General features: G+C 42.0%; 1 protein-coding gene across 2 annotated transcripts in view; it reads right to left on the reverse strand.

Moving 5' to 3' along the window:
• Positions 1-996: 996 nt before the first annotated feature.
• LOC132882768 (zeta-sarcoglycan) overlaps positions 997-25,771 on the reverse strand; it is a 107,614-nt gene continuing 82,839 nt past the window's right edge. For both annotated transcript variants that reach the window (XM_060915880.1, XM_060915879.1), the window contains 2 exons: positions 17,234-17,357; positions 997-1,194 (listed from right to left, as the gene is read on the reverse strand). In XM_060915880.1, the coding sequence (XP_060771863.1) occupies positions 997-1,194; positions 17,234-17,357 (322 nt within the window). The remainder of the gene's footprint in view (positions 1,195-17,233; positions 17,358-25,771) is intronic.

Raw genomic sequence — 25,771 nt, forward strand, 5'->3', positions numbered from 1 at the left:
TCTGTTGATCAGATGATAAGGTGGTGTAAAAATGTTAGCCTTTTGCAACAAAACACTAAAACACCGTGGGTTGTTTCACTCTCTTTTTTTTGGAGGTGGAGATTTAAAAAAAAAAAAGATCATCAAACATTCTTGGATACAAAATATTTAAAATAAACTTTCTCTTTTTATTATTATTATTATTTATTGAGTTTCTTATATACATGGCATAATCTTTGTGCTTTGTTCCCAAAAAGAGGAAAGAAGTCCAAAAGGGGAAAAAAACCAAATAAACAAAAATGACAGAAATTGGACTACATTAGATGCGTCTTTCCTGTTTTAACTGTTTTCCAAATGGAGATAGACGTTAATTAGCGTTCCTCGGCTTGTTCCCGGCGAGTTCTGCTGCGATTGGAGGATGGTTGCGGGTGAACGTGTGCTTTTCCGACAACAGCAAAGGCACCTGTGTATCGCTTCTTTAGAAAACCACACACACTCGAGCATGCACAAGCGTGTGCTCGTTTTCATTAGCCTCTCGTCAAAATTTCCCAGAAGTCTCCACTGGGGAAGAGGGCAAAGGGTCGTACAAAAATAGAAGTACCAAAAACAACGGGAGAGGAAAGAGTTGAGTTTTTGCTCCATTTACAGATTGGGAAGATGAGGCTGCTAGCGAGCCGAGTTTATTCCGATTCCTGAATTCCTGAAGGAAGGAAAGAGGGAAGGAGGGAAGAAGGGATGGAAAAGAAGAAAGGACAATGAAAAAATGCAAACAGAATGGAGAAAGGAAATGGATAAAGAATTCAAAACAGGAAACTGAAATAAAGAGAGAAGTGTGAATAATAATAATAAGTCCACAGTCAGTCCAAGTCACACCTCCAATGTGCGATCTGATAAAATTCTGACAGTGGAGCTGTTGACGTGAATATGGCTGATGAATAAACAGGATGAGGAAGGAAAGAGGGAAGGAGGAAGAGAAGGAAGGCCTTTCTGGTGTCGGGCGATGCCCCCACGCCACTCTCAGCTCCATAAACACACACTGTTGGTGGTCTGGCAGGTGGAGGCGCTGTCCGCGGGGGACAGGTAGAGCTTTCCGCTCGGACACACACACACCTCGTAGACGGTGTGTTTTGGATAACTGGTGCCTGGGCTGAGCAGCGGGTCCACGCTGCCATGAGGAAGATTCGGCATGCGGATGGACTTGGCGTTGAGAAAGATCTAAAAGAAACCAGAACAAACAGAGAGACTTAACAATGTGATTTAGTGTTGAGACAAATATCACATCAAACATCTTTCAGTTTCCGGGATAAACTGTGTGACTTCCTGTATGCTGGAGGAGTGAAATGTTAAACAATAACAAAGCAAAGTTTATTTATGTTCAGACTGGGAGTGTAAGGTTTGGCTTCTCCTACTCACCACAGGTTTCGAAATGACCTGCATTTTACAGCATTTTATGCACAATTTTACATGAGAAAAACTTTATTTGCAGTAAAACAAATATTTTATTTCTAACATCGAAGGACTAGATGCTTGGCTTCATTATTATTAATAAGTATGTTAATTCAATGAAAGCTGATTTGCATATTTTTTTCTTTAGAAGTGTTCCAAATGACCTGCGATGACCTGGCGACTTGTCCAGGGTGTACCCCGCCTCTCGCCCATAGTCAGCTGGGATAGGCTCCAGCTTGCCTGCAACCCTGTAAAACAGGATAAGTGGCTACAGATAATGGATGGATGTTCCAAATAACAAATTTTCTCACAAAAGCTATGTAAATATTACATGTAAAAAAATAAATCCATCTCCAAAGCATAAAAAAGTAAAAATAAACCATAGACAATTAGTCCAAAAAATATGATTGGTCTTGTAAAACCGTAGGTGCTAAAGAAGGCAACTGGACTTGCTTGAAATTCTTGAAGATGTTTCACTTCTCATTTGAAAGTCTTCTTTAGTTCTCTCTGACTAGTGGGGAGTTCCAGGTATCCTTGACTTGCAAGTGACATCAAAGCAAAATAGAAACCCCGATGTCAGCCATATTGGTGGATATACAAATGCGGGGTCAAGCGACATTCCATACAAAACAGTCATGTGTGCGCAACTCTCTTTGTTTTTCCATTGCTTTAAGTGTTCTTTTAGCTATGCCATATCTTTGTGCTGTATATGGTTGTGGTCACAACAGGACTCATGACTGTGGCATGTTGCGATTTTTTTAGAATTCCATCCATGATTCGGAAAGAGGGTGAGGAAACTCTCAGGCTTAGTATGGAGAGACGAGCATGGCTGAACAACATCGGCAGCGCTGATCTAACAGAGGCTAAAACCAAAACAGCTCATGTTTGCAGTCATCATTTTATCTCAGGTGAGATTCAAAAGCTTTCTCAATAATATCATGGAAGAATCTTGTTTCATGTTGCTAGAATTTTGCTATAAAATGAGCATTCTTTTGTCGTGGTTCACTCAGTCATTGTTATAATTTTAACACGTGTATTACCATTTCGCTTCTAGGCGTGCCAGCAAAATTATACAGTAGAAACAATCCAGACTGAGTACCCACTCAGAAAATGGGCTATGTCTTGGCCAAGGTCTGACTTGATTCTGCGGCAGCCGAATGACACCAAAGAACTCAAAGGAGGAGGAAGACAGCTGAATTTGAGGAAGCTGCATGTGGTAACTCACCCGTGGAGTTCCAAGACACCAAGGTTGAAGCTGAGAAATTAATACCATGTCAGCTAATTTTGACTGAAACTAAGTAATATTATTTCGAAATGTCCATAAATTTAAGATTTCCAAACTGATCTGGGAACTGGATGGTCAGTAAAAGCATCTTATCCTCAGAAAAATCATCTCATCTCATCTCATTATCTCTAGCCGCTTTATCCTGTTCTACAGGGTCACAGGCAAACTGGAGCCTATCCCAGCTGACTACGGGCGAAAGGCGGGGTACACCCTGGACAAGTCGCCAGGTCATCACAGGGCTGACACATAGCCCATGTTTACATTAGACCGTATCAGCGGATCATCAGATTAACATTTTTAAAACGATTAGTGTGCACACAGCAACACCAATACACGATTTGCGTGCACACAGCAATACCAATACACGGATACACTCGGCTCCGCAGGCATCCTGCGCTCCAAATCACTCTGCCCTGAACAGCGAGTGCCCTCTGGAGGGTGCGCACTCCGGCCTTGTGCAGCTCACAGAGCACGCGAGTGAAGTGAACAAGCTGTGATTCGGGACTGAGCCGCTGTGTGTGTGATCCCAGCGCATATCACTTACCACTTGCAAGTGGAAGGATGGCAAGCCTAAAGACAATCATAACTACACAATAGGCAGTATTTGCATCAGTATTTGCAGTATTTTCATACTTTTATACTCTTTAATGAAAGGTGATACAAGGCGGAAGTCCGCGCCGTTTTTCAGCAGTCGCGTCACATGACCAACACCAGCGAATCAGGAAGGTGGATGTCACAGTGACGTTGTCCAATGAGACGCCAGCTAGAGCTCAGCACAGCATATCCGCGTATTCTCAATGTTTACACAGCACCGGAGCTGACACGATCTGGATTGAATACGTGGACGCTGGCGGATTCCCGTTTCCCGGCGTTTCCAGGCGGTTTAATGTAAACGGACAGTGCATCCGCAAAGAAAACGAGACAGATACGGTCTAATGTAAACGTAGCCATAGACACCCATTCACACCTACGGTCAATTTAGAGTCACCAGTTAACCTAACCTGCATGTCTTTGGACTGTGGGGGAAACCGGAGCACCCGGAGGAAACCCACGTGGACAACATGCAAACTCCGCACAGAAAGGCCCTCGCTGGCCACGGGGCTCGAACCTAGGACCTTCTTGCTGTGAGGCGACAGCGCTAACCACTACACCACCATGCCACCCCTCAGAAAAATCAGACTTTTTAAAATAATATGGGTCAAAACCACACATATCTATCTTCTCTTTGTATCGAATCTTTGCTTAACAATTCATATCATGGTAATACTGAGAAAATTCAGCACTGTTTACAGACACGCTTTCAGTGGCTGCCATCCTAGTTGCTTTGTATATCCACCATCATGGTAGACACTCAAGACTCAAGACGTAGCACATTTTGATCATGTGATTGCAAGTCATCTATTTATCCTCTAGTAGACCAAAAGCAACCCTAAGGAAAGTCGTTGAGGTCACTTGGGTCGTTGACCCTCTCAGTCATCCTGTAGGTCCCTGGAGGCTGGGTGTGAATGGTGTTAGCAGCCTAGAGGGTTGGTAGGGTGATCTGTGGGTTGTTGGCTCTCTCTGCCATCATGTGAGTCATTGAAATCAGCTGAGTCTTGGTGTGGATGTGTATTCAGTTTTCTGCAAAGTGTGCCAAGGATTGCATTGTAGGTGGCTGATAAGTGGTGTCCCAGACCACCTCCTCTGTTCAGTGATGGTTATTCTAAGTTAACGAAGATGGCTTCTTTTACTCCTTTTTCAAACCACCTGGCTAAAATGTGTACATTGCAGTCTGGAAACGACTGTGCTTTGTTATTGAGATGAAGATAGACTACAGAGTCCTGACCTGAGGAACTGGCTCTCCTGTATTGAGCCATGCGCCTGTGAAGTGGTTGTTTTCCTTTCCCCAATGTACAGGTCCATGCATTCCTCACTGGATTGAATTGCATACACTACATTGTCGTGTTTGTGGCTGGATATTCTGTCCTTAGGGTGGATCAAGTTCTGCCTTAGATATCCATCCATTATTTGTAGCCGCTTATCCTGTACAGGGTCACAGGGAAGCTGGAGCCTATCCCAGCTGACTATGGACAGGGGGGTACACCCTGGATAAGTCACCAGATCATCGCAGGGCTAACACATAGAGACAAACAACCATTCACACTCACATTCACACCTACGGTCAATTTAGAGCCACCGATTAACTTCACCTACATGTCTTTGGACTGTGGGGGAAACTGGAGCACCCAGAGGAAACCCACACAGACACGGGGAGAACATGCACACAGAAATGTGGCCACTGGGCTCGAACCCAGGACCTTCTTGCTGTGAGGTGACCGTGCTAACCACTACATCACTGTGCTGCCCTGCCTCAGATATTCCTCTTTTAATTCTTTCTGATAAAGAAAAGCTGTTTCTACATCAAACCTTTCAGAGGTTCTGCAGAGGAAGAACATCTGAAGAACCACTCAAGGTTTTTTTCAGAATCTTGAAAGCGGCAATCTTCCTGTTTGTGGAAGGATTTCTTGTGAGTGGGAGGAGTCAGAGATGCATATTAATGACATGACCTTGGAAAGGTATCTGATGGTGGAAGTACACATTCATTGTGTGTGCAGTTCAGACAAGTTTGGAGCTTGTTTTTATATTTCTATGTTAGAGAGACGTGTGTGTGTGTGTGTTGTTAATATCTCTGAGCACACATTTCCCATGTGTCCGTTTGCTCCACCAGCGTTTGACGGGCGAGTGTGTAGGCTGATGACTGTGAGCAGGGTTTATCTGCTAAGCCACGCTGAATCCCCAATTTCACCTCTTGCTCATCGCTTCTGTGTTCATCAGCACCAAACTCCAGAGCGCGGGGTCACTGAAGGACATGGCAGAGCGTGTGATCTCCACCATAACTCACAGAGATGGAATATTACGCAGGACGAGACGGAGCCAGACAAAAAACAAGAAGCTAATTATTATGAATAATGGAGTGTGTGGTGTTGATGGCGCGTATCTGTCCAAACAGAAACACAAACGAGGAATCGCACGTCTGAGCCCAGGCACCCAGGACGTCGCATCTGTCACTCCATCTTTTTTTTTCCTCTGCGCCGTTGTGCTTTCATCCTGCTCCTGTCGTTTGTCTCAGAGTCCACTGGAAGTGATGGAGATGATCTGTTGAAGATGAGCTTATTATATGCCTCGGCATCGGAACGTCACGTTACGTGAGCAATAAAACTTCCATGTCATGCTGTGATAGTAAAATAATCAGTGATGTTTGATGTGAACGCATGAGCGGATCAAACCTGCCAAAGAAGATCCCAAAGTAAAGTAGTACGCATTAAAGGAATTAATTATATCCTTGTGGTGAATTACGCAGTCAGCTAGCATATGTTATTTAGTTATGTTCGGAAGCATATACACACAAAAAAAAGAAAAAAACCCTGCTGCTGAAACTAGCAATAACAAATAAAGAAATGTCACATATGCCTTATGCTAATGCTCAAAACTAACAAAGACAGATCCATCATGGTTTCAATCTCCTAAATATTTACTAATCGAGCATTTAGTGTTCCTTGTTAGCACAAAACTCCATGCTAATCTGGGATGTTAGCATCATAATATGCTAATCATCAGCTCACCTGTTATGGCTTCAACCTCCTAAATATCTCGCGATTTAGCATTTCACTTTCCTTGTTTGCACTAGCCTCCATACTAACCTAAAATGCTTGGATGATGTTTCGTCAGCGCCTTTTTGGAGGCTGTTTTTCATGTAGAATTTACAGTAAATGTAGCAGCAGCTGATGGAAACACAGAAGAGAACAGAAGGAAAGATAGAGCCCTTTGGGTGGGTTTATGAGGAGAGTTAAATTCTCCCGGCGGAGATATCTGCACTCATTAACGCCTGCCACTCTCACACACTCTCACACACTCTCACACAGGCACAAAAACACCTCACTAGCAGTCTGTTTACCATGCTAATGTGTATGTGTGTGTGTGTGTGCATGCATATGGATGAAGTAGAAGCAATTAGAGCGAGGACAGCCAGGAAAAAGAATGGAAGGCAAAAAACAAGCAAAAAAAGATGGAGTGACAGAGAAAAAAGTGAATGTCGGGAAACCAAAGGAGTGCAAGATGAAAGTGTTTTCTTCGCTGACATGTTGATAAGGAAGGACGGGCTGCGGATCCTGAAATAGCACAAACGCATGGCGGCGCAAAGTCGTCAGTGCACGTTACACACTTCATTAAGCTGCTGAAATGCCTGGACCCCTGAATCACGTGACCTCACATGATCCCAGACAGAGATGAGGATGTGCTTGGTGAAGGAACACACAGCCGGCCCTTTCCAAGAGTGCTGTGCTTCCATGTTCCAATGCGTTCAGCAGCTTCTCAGGACGTTTATGATTCATGATATCGCCGCGAGCACACGGGGGAAAGCCTAATCCAACACAGACAGAGAGGGAGGCGGGGCTACGGAGGCTAAGGTGTGGACTGTGCTGTGATATTTAGCTGCGTGTCTCAATAGAATTCGGTTAAAAATGACGGAGAACTTTCTGGAAGACTACTATATGAGTAGTGTTTGAATGGAACCCTGGTGAAGTTTCTGTATGTAGGAGAGCTCATCTCAGGAAAGCGATTCGACTCAGAATCGACTCACCTGCAGGAAGTGAATCAAATATGTGTGTGTGTGTGTAGATGTGAGCTGCTAAACTTTGCTAAATGACACGCCCCTCTACAACGTTGCTTTGCTCTTTGATGTGTTTCGTTCTGTGCGATGTGAAACCAAAACAACGTAAACAAAGCACAACGATCAATTTTGTGCCAATTCTGACTCCACAAATGGACTAATAGATGTGATCAAACACCAAAATGCTTCTTGTAAGCTTTGTGAGTTTTCATAATTGGATTGGATTCGGAAAATTGTTAGCTAGGAAAGTTTCCAGATGTCTGACTTTTGGTCTTGTCCTTGGTAACCTTATGAACATTAGCGGAATGTTTTAAAATAACATTTCAATTACAATTATAATCAATATACCTATTTAAATCTGTGATAAGAATTTCTCAAGTAGCAGGATGATGTTCTTCCGTATTGCAGATGCTGCAAAATAACATCCTTGTAATTTCTTCGGACATTAATAAGACTGGGGGAAACGCAAGAAACCTCACTGTTTAAGGTTAGTAGAACATTTTCTGAATGTTGCGGTTCTCATTCAGATTTCTGCATAATGTTCTAACAACTTTGTGGCAACGTCTTGAACTGTTTTAGGAAACGTCAGCACTACGAACATTTCCACTCCCAAAGTTCATTTTTGTGCAAGTGGGAATATTGCATGTACAGCATTCTAATAACCTTTGGAAGCAAACCATTGTTTTTAGAACATCGCAGGAACTTTATCTTTGGAATGTTTAAGTCTAACCTTCGGAGGGCCTGTTAAATTCTTACTGAATGCTTTCTGTAGAGAAATACCGAATTTCACACTGAATAGAAATCAAATCCATAATGATTTTGCTAAGAACCTGCTAGTCACGTTATGCTAGCACACTCATCAGGAAGCAAGCAGCTTAATGATTGTGTGTCGAGACGAGAAATGAGCTGCCTGTTAGCCATGTAACGTCTCATAATTTGGTCAGACTTTGGTGTTTCTAAATTCATACGTTGCTGTGAAATGTAGCGCGTTAGCTTGCTAATTTGCCGCTTATCTGTGTTAAACAGTTCACGGATTTACTTCCACGCTGCCGTGAGACTGAATTTAATAGAAGAGGATTTAAATATAATAAAGTTTTCTGCAGCTGTACTGCTTTTACCCATTGCTGCTTTACAGCATTCTTTAGAGGATCAGAGATTGCTCACTCATTCAGACATGTTTATCTTGCACTTCAGTGTTCCAGCAGCAGAATTCAAAAGCTAGCAGCGCTAAGCTTTAATTACTCAGCTTCCTTATAATTAAGTCCTTGAAATGGATACACAGGGGCGCTCTACACAGAACAAGATCAGACCTTTTTCCTTTTTTTTTAACAAAGTGCAAACCTCACCCTGCTACTTTCCTTCCACAGGAACGCACTTGATGGGATGATTTCCTGGAAGATTTTACTGCTTAGCAAACTAATTTAATAACTCAGGCCCAGCAGGTCGTGAGGTAACATTTCCCTTAGCTGTCAGCAGATGGGAAGGAAACCAGGTGATGGTGAGTTTAGGATTTTAGGATAATGGTGTACTGCTATGCTGACTGAATCTGTTGGGCCTCCCAGGATTCGTTTCACCGATCTCAGCTGATCTGAAAGTTTGGCTACAAAACAAGAAACAGGAAAGTGAACACACACTGTAAACTTTAGCATAGCATTTACGATTTTTAACCCTCTGGGGTCTAGAGTTTCTCTAGTAAAGCTCGACAGGTTTAGAATGAATAGGTCATGTATTGAGATAAATATCTTCAAGTTTTTCATCATACAAGCATGATAAACATATTGACAGAAACTTTATATTTTACACTTTCATATGTGCCCACTGCCAAATAATATTATAGCTTTTAAATTACCTAAATTAGATGAAACATAAAACTTGTCACCTTACTCAGTCACACCAGAGTTGGAGCACTGAGCGTCCACTTACAGATTCATAAAAGACTGTTCACATGGTAACAGCATGATAATCGCTTTCACTCTTTCGGTTTCGATTGGTTTCTCTTTCGCGGTAGGAACCCACAGTAAACAGGATAAAATCTGTCAGACATAGTTTAGGCTATTTGGAGGTAAAACTTGTTGCGAGATGGCATGCAGACTTTGACTACGTTCAGACTGCACCCTGAAACGACCCATATCCGATTTTTTTGCCCATATGCGACCTGTATCCGATTTGTTATTGACAATCTGAACGACACAGATCCGATTTTTTCACATGCGACCCAGGCCGCTTGGATATGTGGTCCTAAATCCGATGCATATCCGATATTTTCACATGCGACTGCAGTCTGACCGGACAGGTCGCATTCATGCGACCTACACGTCATCAACAAGAGACAAATGTCACTATTCTGCGTTGGCTAATCCCGCCTCTTTGGTGGAAAACAACAACATTTGTACAGTTTTCAGAATTTAAATAGACTTTTATAGAATTGATCAAGCTAATGGTGGATTTGGTAGGGACCTGGATGTTGATCTGTTAGCCTGATTAAATAAAACAGTTTCTATAACTGATTTATAACTTAAACCATCCTGTATTACAAGATTATAAGATTGTTCTGGAAATTTCCAGTAATTTGACACCTTCGGTCTCATTACTCTGCTGCCCACATTAATCAGATTATTGTGTGAGTTCCGCCACAAAAACCACATCGCCAGGTCTCGCCTCATCTCCTTAGCAAACTGCACTGGTGTTTATGCACCTTGAGCCAGCGCTGAGAGAAGTTGCAGAATTCAGCTGGCTATAAACAATCTAAATAAATATTTATAAAAATGTAGAAAAAGTTTATTAATATGAAGAAATAAATATGTGCAAATTATTAAGCCTGAATGAAGAGTTTGGTAATACAGCGGCCGTATCCCAAATGACTGCCTACTGAAGCTCGAGTGCACTATATAGAGTTTAAAAATCCATTACTTCCTAGTAACATGTAGTGCACTTATATAGAAATTAGAGAGACATTTAGGAGTCAACCCTCGTTACCAGGCTACACGTTTTCATTTCAGTTCAGAAACAAAAACACACACGAGACCTCACACTTTAACACTAACCAGATAATTAAACAAACAAACAAAAAAGAAATCATTAAACATGAAGAGTGCGCTTTTTTTTTGTTTACGTATTAAGTAGATGTGCTTATTACGTGTCAATTTGCGCATGCGGGACACTTTTGGGTCGTTTTCCGTTCATATTGGAGATCGCATACAAGTCTCATATAATTGGTAATGTGAACGGCCTAACAAAAAAATCGGATTTTACAACAAATCGTATATGGGTCGTTTCAGGTTGCAGTCTGAACGTAGTGTTTATGCACTTCAGATGATTCAGGACAGCAATTTAATTCATGATTCATTTCACGATTCAGGACAGTGATTCAATTCAATCTTGAGAACTGCGACACTGATGATGAGCGGTGCCTTTTTTTTTTTTACCTTTTCCTTTGAGTCGATCCAGCCAAATATCAGCTTGAGTAAGTGTAAATATTTCTTCTATTTCTGAAGAGCTTATTGATTGATATGCGTGCGCTGTAGTGCATACACAAGAAACATGACTGAGCAGTTTTTCCAGAGTTAAAAGTATTTTCCTCAAGAATAGTTAATTTTGCTCAATTTTGAGTTTAGAGAGTAAAATTTGGAGTTGCAGTGGGAGCAAAATTACAGAGTAATTGTGTAACAGAGTTGGTTGTGGCTCTGAACTGAGTAAAATAGTACAAGAGTTAATTTCAAGACATACTGAATAGAGTCAAATACCAAAATAAAGTCAAATACTAGATAAATGAAGCTGTTGTAAAAAAAAAAAAAAGTTTTAGAACTGTGTTGGAGTGTGTGAAAAATAATTACCCATTGTGACTTGACCTGATGGGATTAAGAGATGGCAGTGGGAAGGGTTTTCACTCTTCTCACTGAATGGAATAGAATTTTTTACTCTTCTTATTGAATATACCTCCCACTGCCAACCCTATATCCCAAAACAATAGGACATATTTTTTATGGCCAGTTAATTGTCCAAATCAATGGAGCAGATTTAAATTTTTGTACTTGAACCACTCCTAAGACTGAACAGAATCACCTCAAGTGACCAAAATGGTTCATCACAATGGGTAAGGTCATGTTTTTTTCACACATTCCAACACAGTCTAAAACTGCTTTTTACAACATCATTTCGTTGTTATTTTTTTAAAGGTACAATCATGACATACATACTACATGGATATTATTGTAGCTGAACTTGTGCTGAATACAAAAAAGTCATATGACTTTGAAAATACTGTTTAGATTTGTTGAAATTGACAACAAAATCAGAGCATGCCAAAATCATTAGAGTGCCAGAAAATACCCTCAGACTCCAGAGAGTTAACCTACTTTTATGATATTACAGGCATTTATCAGACACTCTTATCTAGAGAAATGTACAACAGGACCCTGATATACCCACAGCAGAGGCAGCCTGGGGAGCAGTTAGGGGTTAGGGGCCTTGCTCAAGGGCACTTCAGCTGTTCCTGCTGGTCTAGGGAATCAAACCAATCACCGTTTGGTCCCAAAGCTGCTTCTCTAACCTTTAGACCATGGCTTCCCCATGGTCATGGCCATGACCCCAACCTTTAGGCCATGACAATGCATCCTTGTTTCATCCACTGACTTACAATATGCTTGGGTTTCTGTGGTAAAATGGTGTTCTTGTTATTTTTCTTTTCCATGGTAGCATTTCCCTGTTAGCATGTAGGCACCTCCTTAACATGTCCAAGTGGACACAAATGGCATTTATTATAATGCAGAGAAATAGCACGCACGCACGCGCACGCACGCACACACACACACACACACACACACACACACACACAGAGGCTTGGTATGTCTGATAATGAGGAACACCACTTGAAACAAGTGCATTACTACTCCAAGTAAGTGTGCCCTGACGAACATTGCTTGGGCTTTTTCTTTGTCCTCAATGTGCCTTTATTTAGGCTTTGCTGTGTGACTGTGTTTTGGTTCGAGTTCTGTCTCTGACTTGTTATCCTAAGGTGTGCACCTGTTCTGTGTTTAACCCGTAATACTCTTTCATCGCATATTTCTCTGTATTGTTGAGTCTGGTCTTTTTTAAAACTTTGATTATAGATTATCCCAATAAATTGTTGGCTTTTGAGCTGTTCCTTGATCTACCTTGTACACTACGATGATGATTCTTGGATACATCTCAATAAAGTTCATACTGAATTTACGCACCTGCGTTATGCCTCCCAGTGCTGCATATTATGAGTCATCATGATTGTTGCATTTAAGAAATAAACAAACAAACATATATGGTAAAATAACAAGTCTTTTACCAGTTCAGTATTGTGCTCTCTTGTTCATTCTATTGCTTTATCTTCATTACCCGATCCCTATCTCTTCCCCTGATTGCATCTCACTCTCTCTTAAACATTCCGTCATCGCGTCCCACATCTCTCTCTGATTGTAATGGACAGCTTGGAGCTTGACACAAGGACGTGTTGCTCTCTTTAATTCCCTCCTCTAAAACCTGCAGACTTTTAGCGTCGCCTTTTAAAGAGTTAGCTGCTGTCAGCGCTGATTTAGCTCGCCATCTGGACCTTCTGAAACACCTCATTCGCTCTGTCCAAATTGACAGAAACATCTATTTTCCCTTCACGTTACTTTTGCTGCTGGCTTTCATCATGTCACGTCTTGGCACCCTTCCTCTGAGGAATAAAGGGGGAATTAAAGAGCAAGGGGAGAACATTGGATAAGCCATCGAGTGTACCTATGGTTATGCGAGAGAGAGTAAGAGGGAGAGACTGACTTGACAAATTCAGCCTGTGAGAGGATTGGACAGACGTTTCAAAAGCGCTTTCACTGATCCTCGCCGCCAGTGACTTCTCTATCATATCACCGCATGTAGTTCTCTCCAGCATTGTGCAGGTCTAAAGGAACACCTGCTATCTCCACAGCGAAGAAAGAAAAAAATAAAAAGCTCCTTTTTACGGGAAGTTGACAGGACAGCATGATGTATTGCTCGGGCTGCTGGAAGTTAATTAAATAGCCTGGGCAGTTACTAAAGCGAGGGAAAGCGAAGCAATGAGAACAATTTCAAGATGGCGGCAATCATTCAGGCTCAGCATGAGGGTAAAATGTTCTGAGCAGATAGTGCTGGTTTTCGAAAGCCTTCATACTTCTAAAAAAAAATAAAGTTTTAATCTCTTTTGAGTTCATTATTTTAACTATGAAAAATAAACCTTTGGAAAACATGGGAGCCTTTGAATTTCTAAGATGTAATAAATCTGTCTAACTGGATTCCTCCTTTTAAAGGATGGATTGTTGCTTGATACTTTTCACACAAATCTTGAACACATGCATGGTTTTAGCTGTATATGTTGATGCTTACATTAAGCTCGGTATGATTCATAAAATTAAATCTAATAAGGGGTTCTTAAGGTCCCAGCTGGGATGCAAGCAAGGACAGCTTAGCATGAAGCTACATACTAACAACCATCTCCCTATCCTTCATTATGAGTAACGTGTGGCTCTTCATCTGTTCCACAGTTAATCCTTGCTCCCTTCATTAGCTGAATCAGATGCTGTAAAGTTGAAGAACATGCTAAAGTATGCGTGGCTGCATCTCAAGAGTCCTGGAGCTTGACAGCTTTGATGTAGAACGGCAGCAGAACAGACACAAAGAGACAGAAAGACAGACAGGTCTGGCTGATATGTCTGTACTGATATGGTTTGTAATTTTATGTCTGACCTTGTAAACTAGCTGTCATAACACTGCAAACTAACTACCTTTGATGCATGATAAGCTCAAACTGCTCATCTCTGCATCCTCTAGAAACTTCACTGAATGCTAAGTGTGAGCACTTTTCTTCCTGAGACACTTCCTGTACACATTTATGAAGATATATGTGTATTTTAAAATCAATTTTATTTATCCTTCCTACTCTGTAGCTACCTGCCCTGGGGCATAGTATTGGGGTTGTTGTTTTTTTTTTCACTAAAGTCACTACCTACATGCGTTCTTCATTAGCACACTTGGCCCACGGGGAATCTTCATCGATTATCCCATTATTGATTGTTAGAGAGTTTCATCAGAGTACTAACTCCCTGCATGTTCAATTCTCTACAGATTCTCGAACAGACACTATCTTTCCCAACCAGCAAGAGCAGAGCTTTTGCACAAGCTTCATAGCCAAAAATCCCTCTGACTTTTTATCTGAATTATTATCGATGCTAAGAAATCCTGATTAGCATGAGAATTTATGCGAACGTTTTAGAGAAAAAAACATCACCCTGGGAGGATAAAAGATCTTTCTACTTAGGTTGCTAGCTATATATCTTTTAACCCAAGGCCCCACTTGAACATTTGGTCAATTAGGGGTCCTCATTCATTATCACATTATTGATTTCTGGACAGTCCCTGGAGTGTACTAAATGCTCAACTCTTGACAGATAAAATGGTTGACTAGCATCATTCAAAATAACAAATAATTAAAGATTCAGGACTATACCACCTTCCCCAACCAGTGAGCCTAAACAGATTGCACCACCTCCCAAGGTAATGGCATCCCTTATCCTAGATATCCCAATTCTTCCAGTCTCAATACATCAGAATGAGAATATGCACTTACAACAAATACACCAGTTCTAGTATATAGCCCCCCGGTTAGGATGATACACCTGGTTGATTCTGGACAAGAGCTACGAACATGTCAAGGTAAAGGACTTTTTACAAATGCACTTCCTGGAAAGTGCGAACTTGTCCCATTCTGTTGAGAATAAACAATGAGTGAAGGACTATGTAATCTTTTGCTTCTGAGTAAGAGCAAGGCAAATGCACAATCCATCTAGCCAACTAGAAATACTCTGATTTTTTTTTAATTTAATTCCTCAGCAGATCTAAGAATCCTGGCCACTGGCAATTGCTACCAACTTAGGGGTAGCTGCTAACTGCACCACCAGAGCACACATTTGTTTATTCATTCTCAATATCTAGTTAATCCTGGTCAGGATGGTGATGGATCTGGAGCCAATCCCAGAAACACTGGGCACAAGGCAGGAACACATCTCAGATGGGACACCAGTTAATCACATAGCACCCATCATTTACAGTTAAGGGTAATTTAAAGTAGTGTTTCTCAACCACTGGGCCACAGCCCACTAATGGGACATCTAGTGGGTCATTAATTTTTTTCAAGTTTGAAGCCAAATACTAAATAGTTCAGGATGTCGTAGTATCCCAAATCCGGTATCTGGTTTGCCATATACTTTTCAAGTGGAATGAATACATTTGTCGGTAAATTAAGAAGAACAAGCCTTTATTTTTGTCACATTCCTCCTCTACATTTAACCCGTGCATGTGTGCACACGGAGAGAGAGAAAGAGAGAGAGCACAGTGGGCTGAATAAATAAATACGTTTGTGGGTAAATTATATGGATCTGTGATGCCTGCTGGAACAGAAGAGCAGGGAGGAATGGGAATTGAGCGGCTGTGGTGTGTTTACATGCGATACTAAAACTGATAGCATCCTAGCAAACATTGCAAAGACGTGAACAAAAAGCCCAGAAGTTCCTCCTTACCCGGGCAAAAACGATAACGGATTTATCTTGTGTCCTGATCCCCAGATCTTTAACCCAGCCACATAAAAAAAGTTGCACTCCTCCCTTCCAGGTTTTCATCTGTGTGTCTGTGTAGAATGATGTCTGCAGCACCAGGTAGTCTGAGATTTCAGGAAACTCAATGGATTGATAATTTCCCAACTCATAATGAATGAATGAATAACTTTATTTAAACATGATAAGTTGATCAGCAGAGCTGGTGGGGTCATGCATGTACAGATACAAATAATTAAGAATACAAAAGACTAAAAATAAACAATCTTTAAAAAAAATTAAATCTGTTGATTATCTGTTAATTATCTTCACATTAAGTTAATTAATAGCATGCATAACTATTGTCTTTGTATTTAGTTATGACTACAATAGGATCAAAATTTATTCTACTAATGTCGAATTTAGCTAGTAAGTTTTTCTTTCATAGGAAAAATCCTTCTTTGTTAGCGTGTAAGGATCTAATCCCATTGAGTGGTTTCTATATCCACTTCTTTTGAGTGTACTTCTTGGTTTTAATAATTTGCTTGTTTGCTGGTCACAAACATGGCAATAAGTTCTTGTGTTAATGGACCAGACTTCACTTTTGGATCATTAATCCCTTTTGACTGAGAATGACCTGCATGCAGGGTTTGGCTTCTGGCACATCCATACAGTTTTAAATACAATACCTACAATTAAAACCAGTTTTTTTCCTTCCATTTATTTAACTCCTGGGTTCCCATCTGTAACATGGAGTGATGTTGTGTTCCATTAATACACTTTACAGTAGATTATTAGATTCTAATAGAATAAATGAGCCAAAATAATTGGGGATCTTATTTAATGCGCCCCGACTCATTACAAGTATGAATAGGTGGGCCTCGAAGTAGAAAAGGTTGAGAACCCCTGATTTAAAGTCATCAATCCACCTATGATTGTGATTTTGGGAGATGGGAGGAAACAGGATAACCTGGAGGAAACCTGTAGGGACAAAGAAAAAACTTGCAAAACTACTTAAACTGTAACCCAAACTCAAGATCAATCCAAGAATGCTGGAGCTGAAGGCAGCAATGTGACCTTGTGTACTGCCTCGAGAGCACTCAGGCCATGGGGAAATGTCATTGACTTGAATATTATTGACTGCCATTAAAGAACATAGAACAGCTGGAATTTGCATTCTAGAAAGTGTGGAAAGTAAAGTGCTACCTCTCCAATTCTGTCCATCTGTCTTAAGCTTTGACACCTGAAGAGCAAAAGCATGATCCTGTAGCTCCTGTCTACAAGGACTAATAAATGACTCACCTCCCCCTCGGAAGATTCCAGAGTGAGCTCTTTCCTGCAGGATGCTCTGAACTCCCCCACTCCTGCGTTCACCTCCACACCTTTCGGTGCTTCCAATGTCAGAGTTCGCGTTGGAGACTCCAACCTATGGCACGAACAAAAACATAACTGGATATTTTTGTATGCATCGTGCTGGATTCCTCACTCCCAGGTCACTCGGCTAATAACATTCTGATTTTCAATTCGAAGAAACGTTATGAATGCTGACCCATGGGGTCAAAAAGTATTATGAGAAAAAGTGTTATGAGAATGCAAAGATATGATGAGCTTCTGAGCAGGTTTAAGCTGTTTTTATTCTGTGGACTCTTGGGCAAATCTAAAATATCTGCAGAATTGACACTGTTCTGAATTTAATTTGGAAATACACTTAAACAGAACATGTGTAAAGGATTGGGTCATGAATCTTATTTTTCCTCTCTCATTATTTTAAAATGAATAATGTAGTGACTATGACTACCTTCATGCGATTAAAAAAAAAACAGGACGCATATAAGATTAAATCTAAACCCTTTATTTTCAAATCTAAAATAGTGCTTTTCAGCCTTTACAGCAATAAACTATTCTGAGGAACAAGTCATGGTCAGGCCTTTGATAAAAATACAAAAAAGGACCATGGAGCTGAAATATTCTTCAGTATAAATGCTTTACAAGTCATAAAGAGAATGCCGGGTATGTGTTTTCTTAGTCATGCTTAAACTTAGAAGACCTAACCCATAATTTTAAGCATAATGTTCTCTAAAATGTCTAAAATTCCTGAGGGGGATATATATATATATATATATATATATATATATATATATATATATATATATATATATATATATATATATATATAGTATGTATGTGTGGGTGTGTGTATATGTGTATGTATGTGTCTCATTCCAAGATGTTATTGCCAAGCTGATGTATGAAAGTTACTTTTAGAGCAGCCAGTGATTCGAGAAATACACTGTGACTCTGTTGTAATGTTCCTTTTGAAGGGTAGAGGGAGGCCATGCCTCCTTGCTCCAGGGATGGTCAACTACACCGGCCATCCTTTCACTGGGAGACAGAGTCCATCTGGACACACCTCTTTCACTGTGAATAACATACACATAGGCCACACCTTCCTCGCTCAAAATTAATTGCTGAGTTTCAGTCACGTGACTTCTCTTAGCGGTTTTACTGGAAGTGAAATAGCTGGTGGTCTAAATGGCTGCCGTAGTGCAAACAACTAGAGATAACTTATCAGAGTATGCTCGTAATCTAGAAGCCACTGCTCGCTTTAGATATATTCAGACAATTGCTACGACCCCTACAGTCTGGGAAAGAAGGATTTGTCATACGATCTCGAAAACTACCCTTCAGTCGAGTTCCCTGACATCTCGAACTATCTGGTGTTGCAGACATCCTTCTATACCGCAAAACAGATGAAAGCATGGGAGAGTATGAAGGCTTACAACTTTTTATATGTGGCTAGGTAAAGGACCTCACTATCAAGTTGCTGTCGAATGAATCTTGTATTGTTTTTGCCCGTGTAAGTATGTTTTTTTTTCAGCTTTTCATTTATGTCTTTACAACAAAGTGCTGCAAGTTGAATTGTAAACAAAGAACAGTTCATTTGATTCTCATTGTGTTGGCTCTTATCTCTCAGGTAAATCATTCACAAAGATCATCAGAAACCCCTTTAAAAACTTGGATCTTAGTTAAAAAAGAAGGAGAAGTGATCATGGCACATTGTAACTGTATGGCTGGGTAAGAATTTTGTCGCGACCTTCATGCATATGGACTGGGTGAGGAGTAAACAAAGAAACAGCTGGGGACTTTAGCGCTTTGTGACTAAAAAACATACCATAAAATAATGACACACAGCAAGAAAAGTACTTGGAAAACACTAAGGCCATAGCTGAGAGGGAGATACAAACCTTTCACCAAGTGATCACTGCAAACTCAAGCATGCTTCAACTCGGCTCCCTTTGATTTCAGTGAGAGGTTCAAAAGCCACCTTTCTCGATGTCTTTTTGTGAAATCCTGTGTTCATTCACCATTTTTCATTAGTTCATGAGGAACCCTGAAGAAACTTTTATTAGTTTCATGGTTTGATCAATTCAAACAACCTAAAACAACGCAAGCGTAAGGCATCTTTCATGTGAGCAATGCACCTTCTCCGTACAAACGCTTTGTCAACTGAGCTTTGGTAGACCACCAGCTAAAGTTTTGAATAACTAATGAGGTGGATGTGATGTCACGTGAAACCCAGCAATAAGGGTTTAGAGATGCCTGGATCCGTGCAGTCTCTTAATCGTGAACTCCGCCCCTCACCCTAAACATAACCATCATCACATTCAGTTAGCCTCTCTGAATTCTTGTCTTGTTCCTTCGCATCATACTATAATGAAGCAAGCTTGGTGTGCTGGTGTGGGTGTGGGAGTAAATGTGTGTGGATTCCCAAAGGACTTCAGGAGGAAATAATTCAGACATAATTAAAATCTAGAACTAATCTCTTGGGTGGGTGCGGAGCTCAATCTATAGCACAAACAAACCCTGTTCGGCTCTTAAACATAAAAATTAACTGAATAATACAGGAATGCAATGGAAATGTTGAGCGGATACTGATACTGATGCTAATGCACTGCACATATTGTCCCACCATACATTATTAGGTTATTGAGCTGACTAAATTAGATTTCCAGGCAACCAAAACATGTGACTGGGCAGCACACTGGAGCTTTTACTTGCCTGGTGGGGTAACTAATAAAAGTAATAATAAATTTGCTCATCTGAGTTACAAAGCGCTTGATAATGCTAATACTACTCAAAATTGTATCATGATGTTAATATATTGTTATTGATAGTAGATTTAGTGAAACAACAGCAGTTGTCCAAGTCAATATCATACCTACACACATCTACCTTGATTTGACCTGAGTATATGATTATAGTACCCCAGTAGACTGAGAACTGTCCAGGTACATTGTACGAGCTTACAGGATAATTAACAACTTGACAAAAATGAATGCATTGACTTAACGAGCCTCCATTTTTCTCCTCAATTTCTCTCTCAGCAGAATCTCTCCCCAAAGGCCTTTTCAACAGAGATTCAATCAAATTATTGATTTTCTGTTTCAGGGTCTCCAGCACAGGATGCTCACAACAAAAAAAGTGTATAATATCTCAAGTCCACAGATGGCCCCACACTCCTCCTCTTCCTCCTAACCAGTTCATTTTAGCAATAGATAAGCATGTTTCTTATCACCGTAATTCAACACCAGCATACCGCTCAACCTTCAATTGTCTGCTTGACGGATTCGCAGGCAGCTGTTTTTTTGGTTTACATGACAAGCAAAAAATGAGCACAATGGAAATACACTTTCTATTCATTCAGGAAGGAATGAGCAGTGCACTTTAAAGAATGGAGTGTAGTGTCCTCAGTCTTAAAAGAATGCATACAAAAATCTTTTTATGCAATCAAGTCCATAAAATGGATAACTTGATTACAATTCAGGAGAGCACTTTTGACTGGGGCATTTTGTATGGAAAGTTTCAAGTTGTATGAAGGGGTCCAAGCATAATTTTATTCATTCATCTTCAGGTCACCACTTTATCCTGGTCTTGGTGGTAGGAGAGCCTAGGAAAACTGGTGGGGACACAAGGTGGGAAAACACCCTGGATGGGACGCCAGTCCATTGCCTAATGGTTACATTTCATATCATAACCCAATTGTGACAGTAGACTTGCTTACAGAACAAATACTTTTAAAGTGCAACATGTTCACCTTTTATAGTACATTACTACTGCTCATCAAGTGATTAAATCACAATTTTACACACAACTGGCATTGCAGCTTGAAATTTGACTTATAGCAACTATAACAATAGTTTTTGCACTAAACATTTCCTTTTATACATTCCTGTTGATCCAAATGCTTTTCTGGAGACTATCAGCTTAGACAGTAACAGTAACTCATATACATTATACAAATGTTACAAGGTCCTTGGTATGCGACTTAGTGTTCATTCCACTTCTCAGAAATGTTGGTTAAACCAGGTAAGTATCAGTACATACTTTGTACAGTAGACTGCAAATGTTACCTTCAGCAACAACCTACAGGAACAAGGGTTGGATAAACATGCATCTGTGTTGGTATCCAAGGCAGTCTGTACTGTCCATATGCTGGTGCCCGCACATTTACAAAAAGTGGGTTAGCATTAAGTTCAATCACTCTTTGAACAGGCTGACCTAAGGCATCATATGTCAGTGTCTCTTTTGGGCGTCTTTCTCTCTGAGACCTCCATAACACTGTGTCAGACAATTCAGTCTCTTGACCACTGTGCTGGTCTGCAGCATGGACAGTTATCGTTGGTTCCTGTGTGTCCTTTTCAGTAATGTCCTTGTCCATTTGTTGAGCAATGTCCATCATGAACTCCTCAGTGTCTGCTCTGAGCTCCTGAGTGTCCATCCTGAGCTCCTGAGTGTCCATTCTGAGTCCCTGAGCATCCGCACCATGCTCTGACTGGTGTGTTTGATTGGGAGGTGCCACAGCCCTCTCTATAGGCTGGTAGGCGTGGCACATCAAACCTTGACTCACATAATGCCCCTCCTCCTCTGAGCTTTCTGTGTCCTTAGCTATGTTGCTCAAACCTACATTTTCATTTAGCCCTGGTTTGGTCTGTTCTACTAGTTTGGGCAAGTGGCAAAGCATTACATGGCATTAATATATTATGATGAAGAATCCTGTCCCTTTCTGTGCCATGTTCAGGCCTAACCTCATAAACTGGGCTGTTTTCCCCCTTCTGAGAGACCACTACATGCACCTGATCTTCCCAGTATGAACACAGTTTTCCTGGCCCTTCCAGCTCTGACATGTTCCTCACTAGAACCCTGTCACCTGGTGAGAGCACTGCACTTTGCCTTTTTTGGTCATAATATGTTTTTCCCCTTGCCCATGTCTTTTCAATGTTTTTGGATGCGATGTCATATGCCTCCTTCATCTGTTGCTGCCATTTTCGGGTGTATTCCTGGTGTGACATACATCCTTCTTTCTCATTTAGCCCAAAAATCAAATCAATTGGAAAACGAGGGTGTCTGCCAAATAGTAAGTAGAAAGGTGAGTATCCTGTTGTCTCACTGGTTGTACAATTATAAGCATGCACAACTTTGTTTACATACTCATTCCAATTCCCTTTCTTCTCTTCTTCTAGGGTCCGCAACATTGATAGCAAGGTGCGATTAAATCATTCTGTGGGGTTAACCTGTGGGTGGTAGGGAGTTGTTTTGGAATTTGCAACACCTGTGAATTTTTGCAACTGTCTAAATAAATTGTTCTCAAATTCTCTGCCCTGATCATGATGGATTTTACCAGGGAGTCCAAATTTTAGAGCAAAGTCATTAAAAATATTTTCTGCTGCTGTTTTGCCTGACTTGTTATGGGTGGGATAAGCTTGGGCAAACTTAGTGAAGTTGTCAATGATCACTAAAATATACTCATAACCTCCCCTGCTTTTTTCAAGGTGTAGATAGTCTATGGAGACCAGCTCAAAAGGTGCTGTTGCAGGTACATGACACATAGGGGCCCTATTTTGAACTGCAGTTTTTTTCTGGATGTTACATTTACACACCTGGGTTATGAAAAACTCAATATCCTTACACGTACCAGGCCAGTAAAACCTGTCCCTAGCAAGCTTCAAAACCCATTCCACCCCTAAGTGACCCATTTCACAATGAAGGTACTTACATACCAGTTCTTTGTATTGGTCTGGAAGCACAATTTGTTAGGACTTGGACATTGTTGGCCTCTAGAGGCCGCTATCATTCCTTTTTTGTTGTCATGTTTGTTTTGACTGCTAGAGGCCGCTATTGTTTCTGTGTGTTGTGTTTTGTTTTTCCATGTGCCTTGTGCCCCGCCTTGTCCTCATTATTGTCACCTGTGTTCTATTTAGTTTGTGTATTTATACTCCCTCAGTTTGGCCTCTAGTCACGGAGTCTTTTTGCTATGCTGTTTAGTGCTAGTTACCTCTGTCCCGTGTGCCTTGCCTATGTCCTTGTGTTCTTTGTATTTTTGCTTTCTTTTGGACTTTGTGGATTTTGTTTTTGACTTTTTGGAGCTTCTGAGCGTTTGGATTTTTACCCCTTCTTTTCTGGTTATTGGTTTTGTATTGACTTTGAACTTTTGGATTTTTTATTTTTTCCCTTATATCTTCTGAGTGTTTTGGATTATACTTTTTGGATTTTTTGCATTGTAAATAAACTGTTTTTTGCTACTCTACTTTCGCCTCACGCCTCTGCACTTGAGTCATTCCCCTGGTGGCCTAGTGGGGGTTTGCTGGATCACTACACCAGTGACCCGGGTTCAATTCCCAGCAAAACCCTAACAGAAAGACTCCGTCATGACCGACTCAGCAGAGGCTTCGTCAACTGTCTACCCAGCCAACCTTCAGGGAATTATGGCTGCTTTAACGCGCTTCGGAGCTACCATGGACGTACACTTGCAAGCCAACATGAGGCCCTTGCTCGTCACGAGGTACTGCTTCAGCAAATTGGGAAAACCCTGGCACAGCTGACTCCTCTGCCTCCATCTCCTCCTCCTGACCCTGTTCCTGCTCCACCATCTGCTCCCTCTCCAGTGTCTCTTCCACCTCGTGAACCCTGCCTTCCTGCACCACAGAGGTATGATGGCAAGCACAGTCAGTGCCGAGAGTTCCTTACCCAGTGCCAACTCACCTTTGAGCTCCAGCCTACCACCTACGCTATGGACCGCCGCAAGATTGCCTTTGTGATAACCTTGTTAGCTGGTAAGGCATGAGCTTGGGCAACAGCCATCTGGCAGCGACAGGGACCCGAGCGCTCTGATTTCAAGCTGTTTACAGAGGAGATACTTCGTGTCTTCGACCAGGCGGACATCAGTAAGGATGCAGCCCGGAAGCTCATGTCCATCCGACAGGGAGGAAGCGTGGCAGACTACGCCATCTCGTTCCAGACGCTCGCAGCAGTAAGTGGATGGAATGAGATTGCCCTTGTTTCAGCCTTCCACCATGGTCTGTCTGACCCCATCAAGGATGGTCTGGCCTCTATCAGATGCCCAAGTGACCTTGAAACACTGATCTCACGTGCCATTCATCTTGACAACAGGATTAGAGAGCGCCGCCAAGTCCAGAGCTTCCCCGGCCTCACCGCCTCAACCTGGAGCCCGTCTGCCTCCTCCAGCGACTGTCCGGAGCCCATGCAAGTGGGCCGTACCCGTCTTTCCGTGTCTGAGAGGGAGCGCAGAAGGAGGGACAAGTGCTGCATCTACTGTGGCAAGCCTGGCCACTTCCGAGCATCATGTCCCGAACTCTCGGGAAAAGGACCACCCCATCCAGCCGAGGGAGGGTTGTGACGGGGCCTGCCCTCTCTCCCGAACTTCCTGGCCAAGGAGTCTACATCCCAGTCTCCATCTCCTGGGGTGAGTCCGTCCACTCTTGCCAGGCCTTGTTAGACTCCGGGGCGGCTGGAAACTTTATGGATGTTCACTTCACCCAAAGAATCAATGTCCCGACTGCACCTCTTGAAGTCCCACTGTCTGTGTCTGCCCTGGATGGCCAAGCCTTAGGTGACGGAAGAGTCACCCAAGTTACTTCTCCAGTCTTTCTCCAGTCTCAAGGTCACAAAGAAGAAATATCCCTGCACCTTATTCATTTGCCAGAGTTCCCAGTCATTCTAGGCCTTCCCTGGCTTACCCACCACAATCCTCATATAGACTGGGTAACAAGCCATATTGTGGAATGGGGTCCTGCATGCTATGCTTCGTCTGCTCTCCAGCTCTCCTGTGTCTTCTGCCGAGCCTCCTGATCTCACCGAGTTATCTCAAGTTCCCACAGAGTACTGGGATCTTAAAGAAGTTTCCAGCAAGAGCAGGGCTGCCGTTCTTCCTCTGCACCGTGCCTACGACTGTGCCATCGACTTGCTTCCTGGGGCTACCCCTCCTCGCGGCAGACTGTTTTCCCTCTCTCAGCCAGAATGCAAGGCCATGGAGGAGTACATCAAGGACGCCCTGGCCTCTGGGTTCATTCGACCCTCCACCTCACCCGCTGGTGCTGGCTTCTTCTTCGTTGGCAAGAAGGATGGGGGGCTCCGGCCGTGTATTGATTACAGGGGCCTGAACAAGATCACTGTGCGTAACCGCTATCCCCTTCCGCTGATGTCCACAGCATTCGATCTGCTCCAAGGCGCTACTATCTTCACCAAGCTGGACTTACGGAATGCATACCACCTCATCCGCATCCAACAGGGAGATGAGTGGAAGACTGCCTTTAACACCCCGTCAGGGCACTATGAATACCAAGTGATGCCCTTCGGACTCACCAATGCACCAGCTGTCTTTAAGGCCCTTATCAACGATGTCTTGAGAGACATGATCAACCTATATGTCTTTGTTTACCTCGATGACATTCTGATTTTCTCCAAGACCTTGCAGGAGCATCGCCACCACGTCCGCCAGGTTCTCCAAAAGCTGCTACAGAACAATCTGTTTGCCAAAGCCCA

Source organism: Neoarius graeffei, chromosome 3, assembly GCF_027579695.1.
Source record: "Neoarius graeffei isolate fNeoGra1 chromosome 3, fNeoGra1.pri, whole genome shotgun sequence".
Lineage (NCBI taxonomy): Eukaryota > Metazoa > Chordata > Actinopteri > Siluriformes > Ariidae > Neoarius > Neoarius graeffei.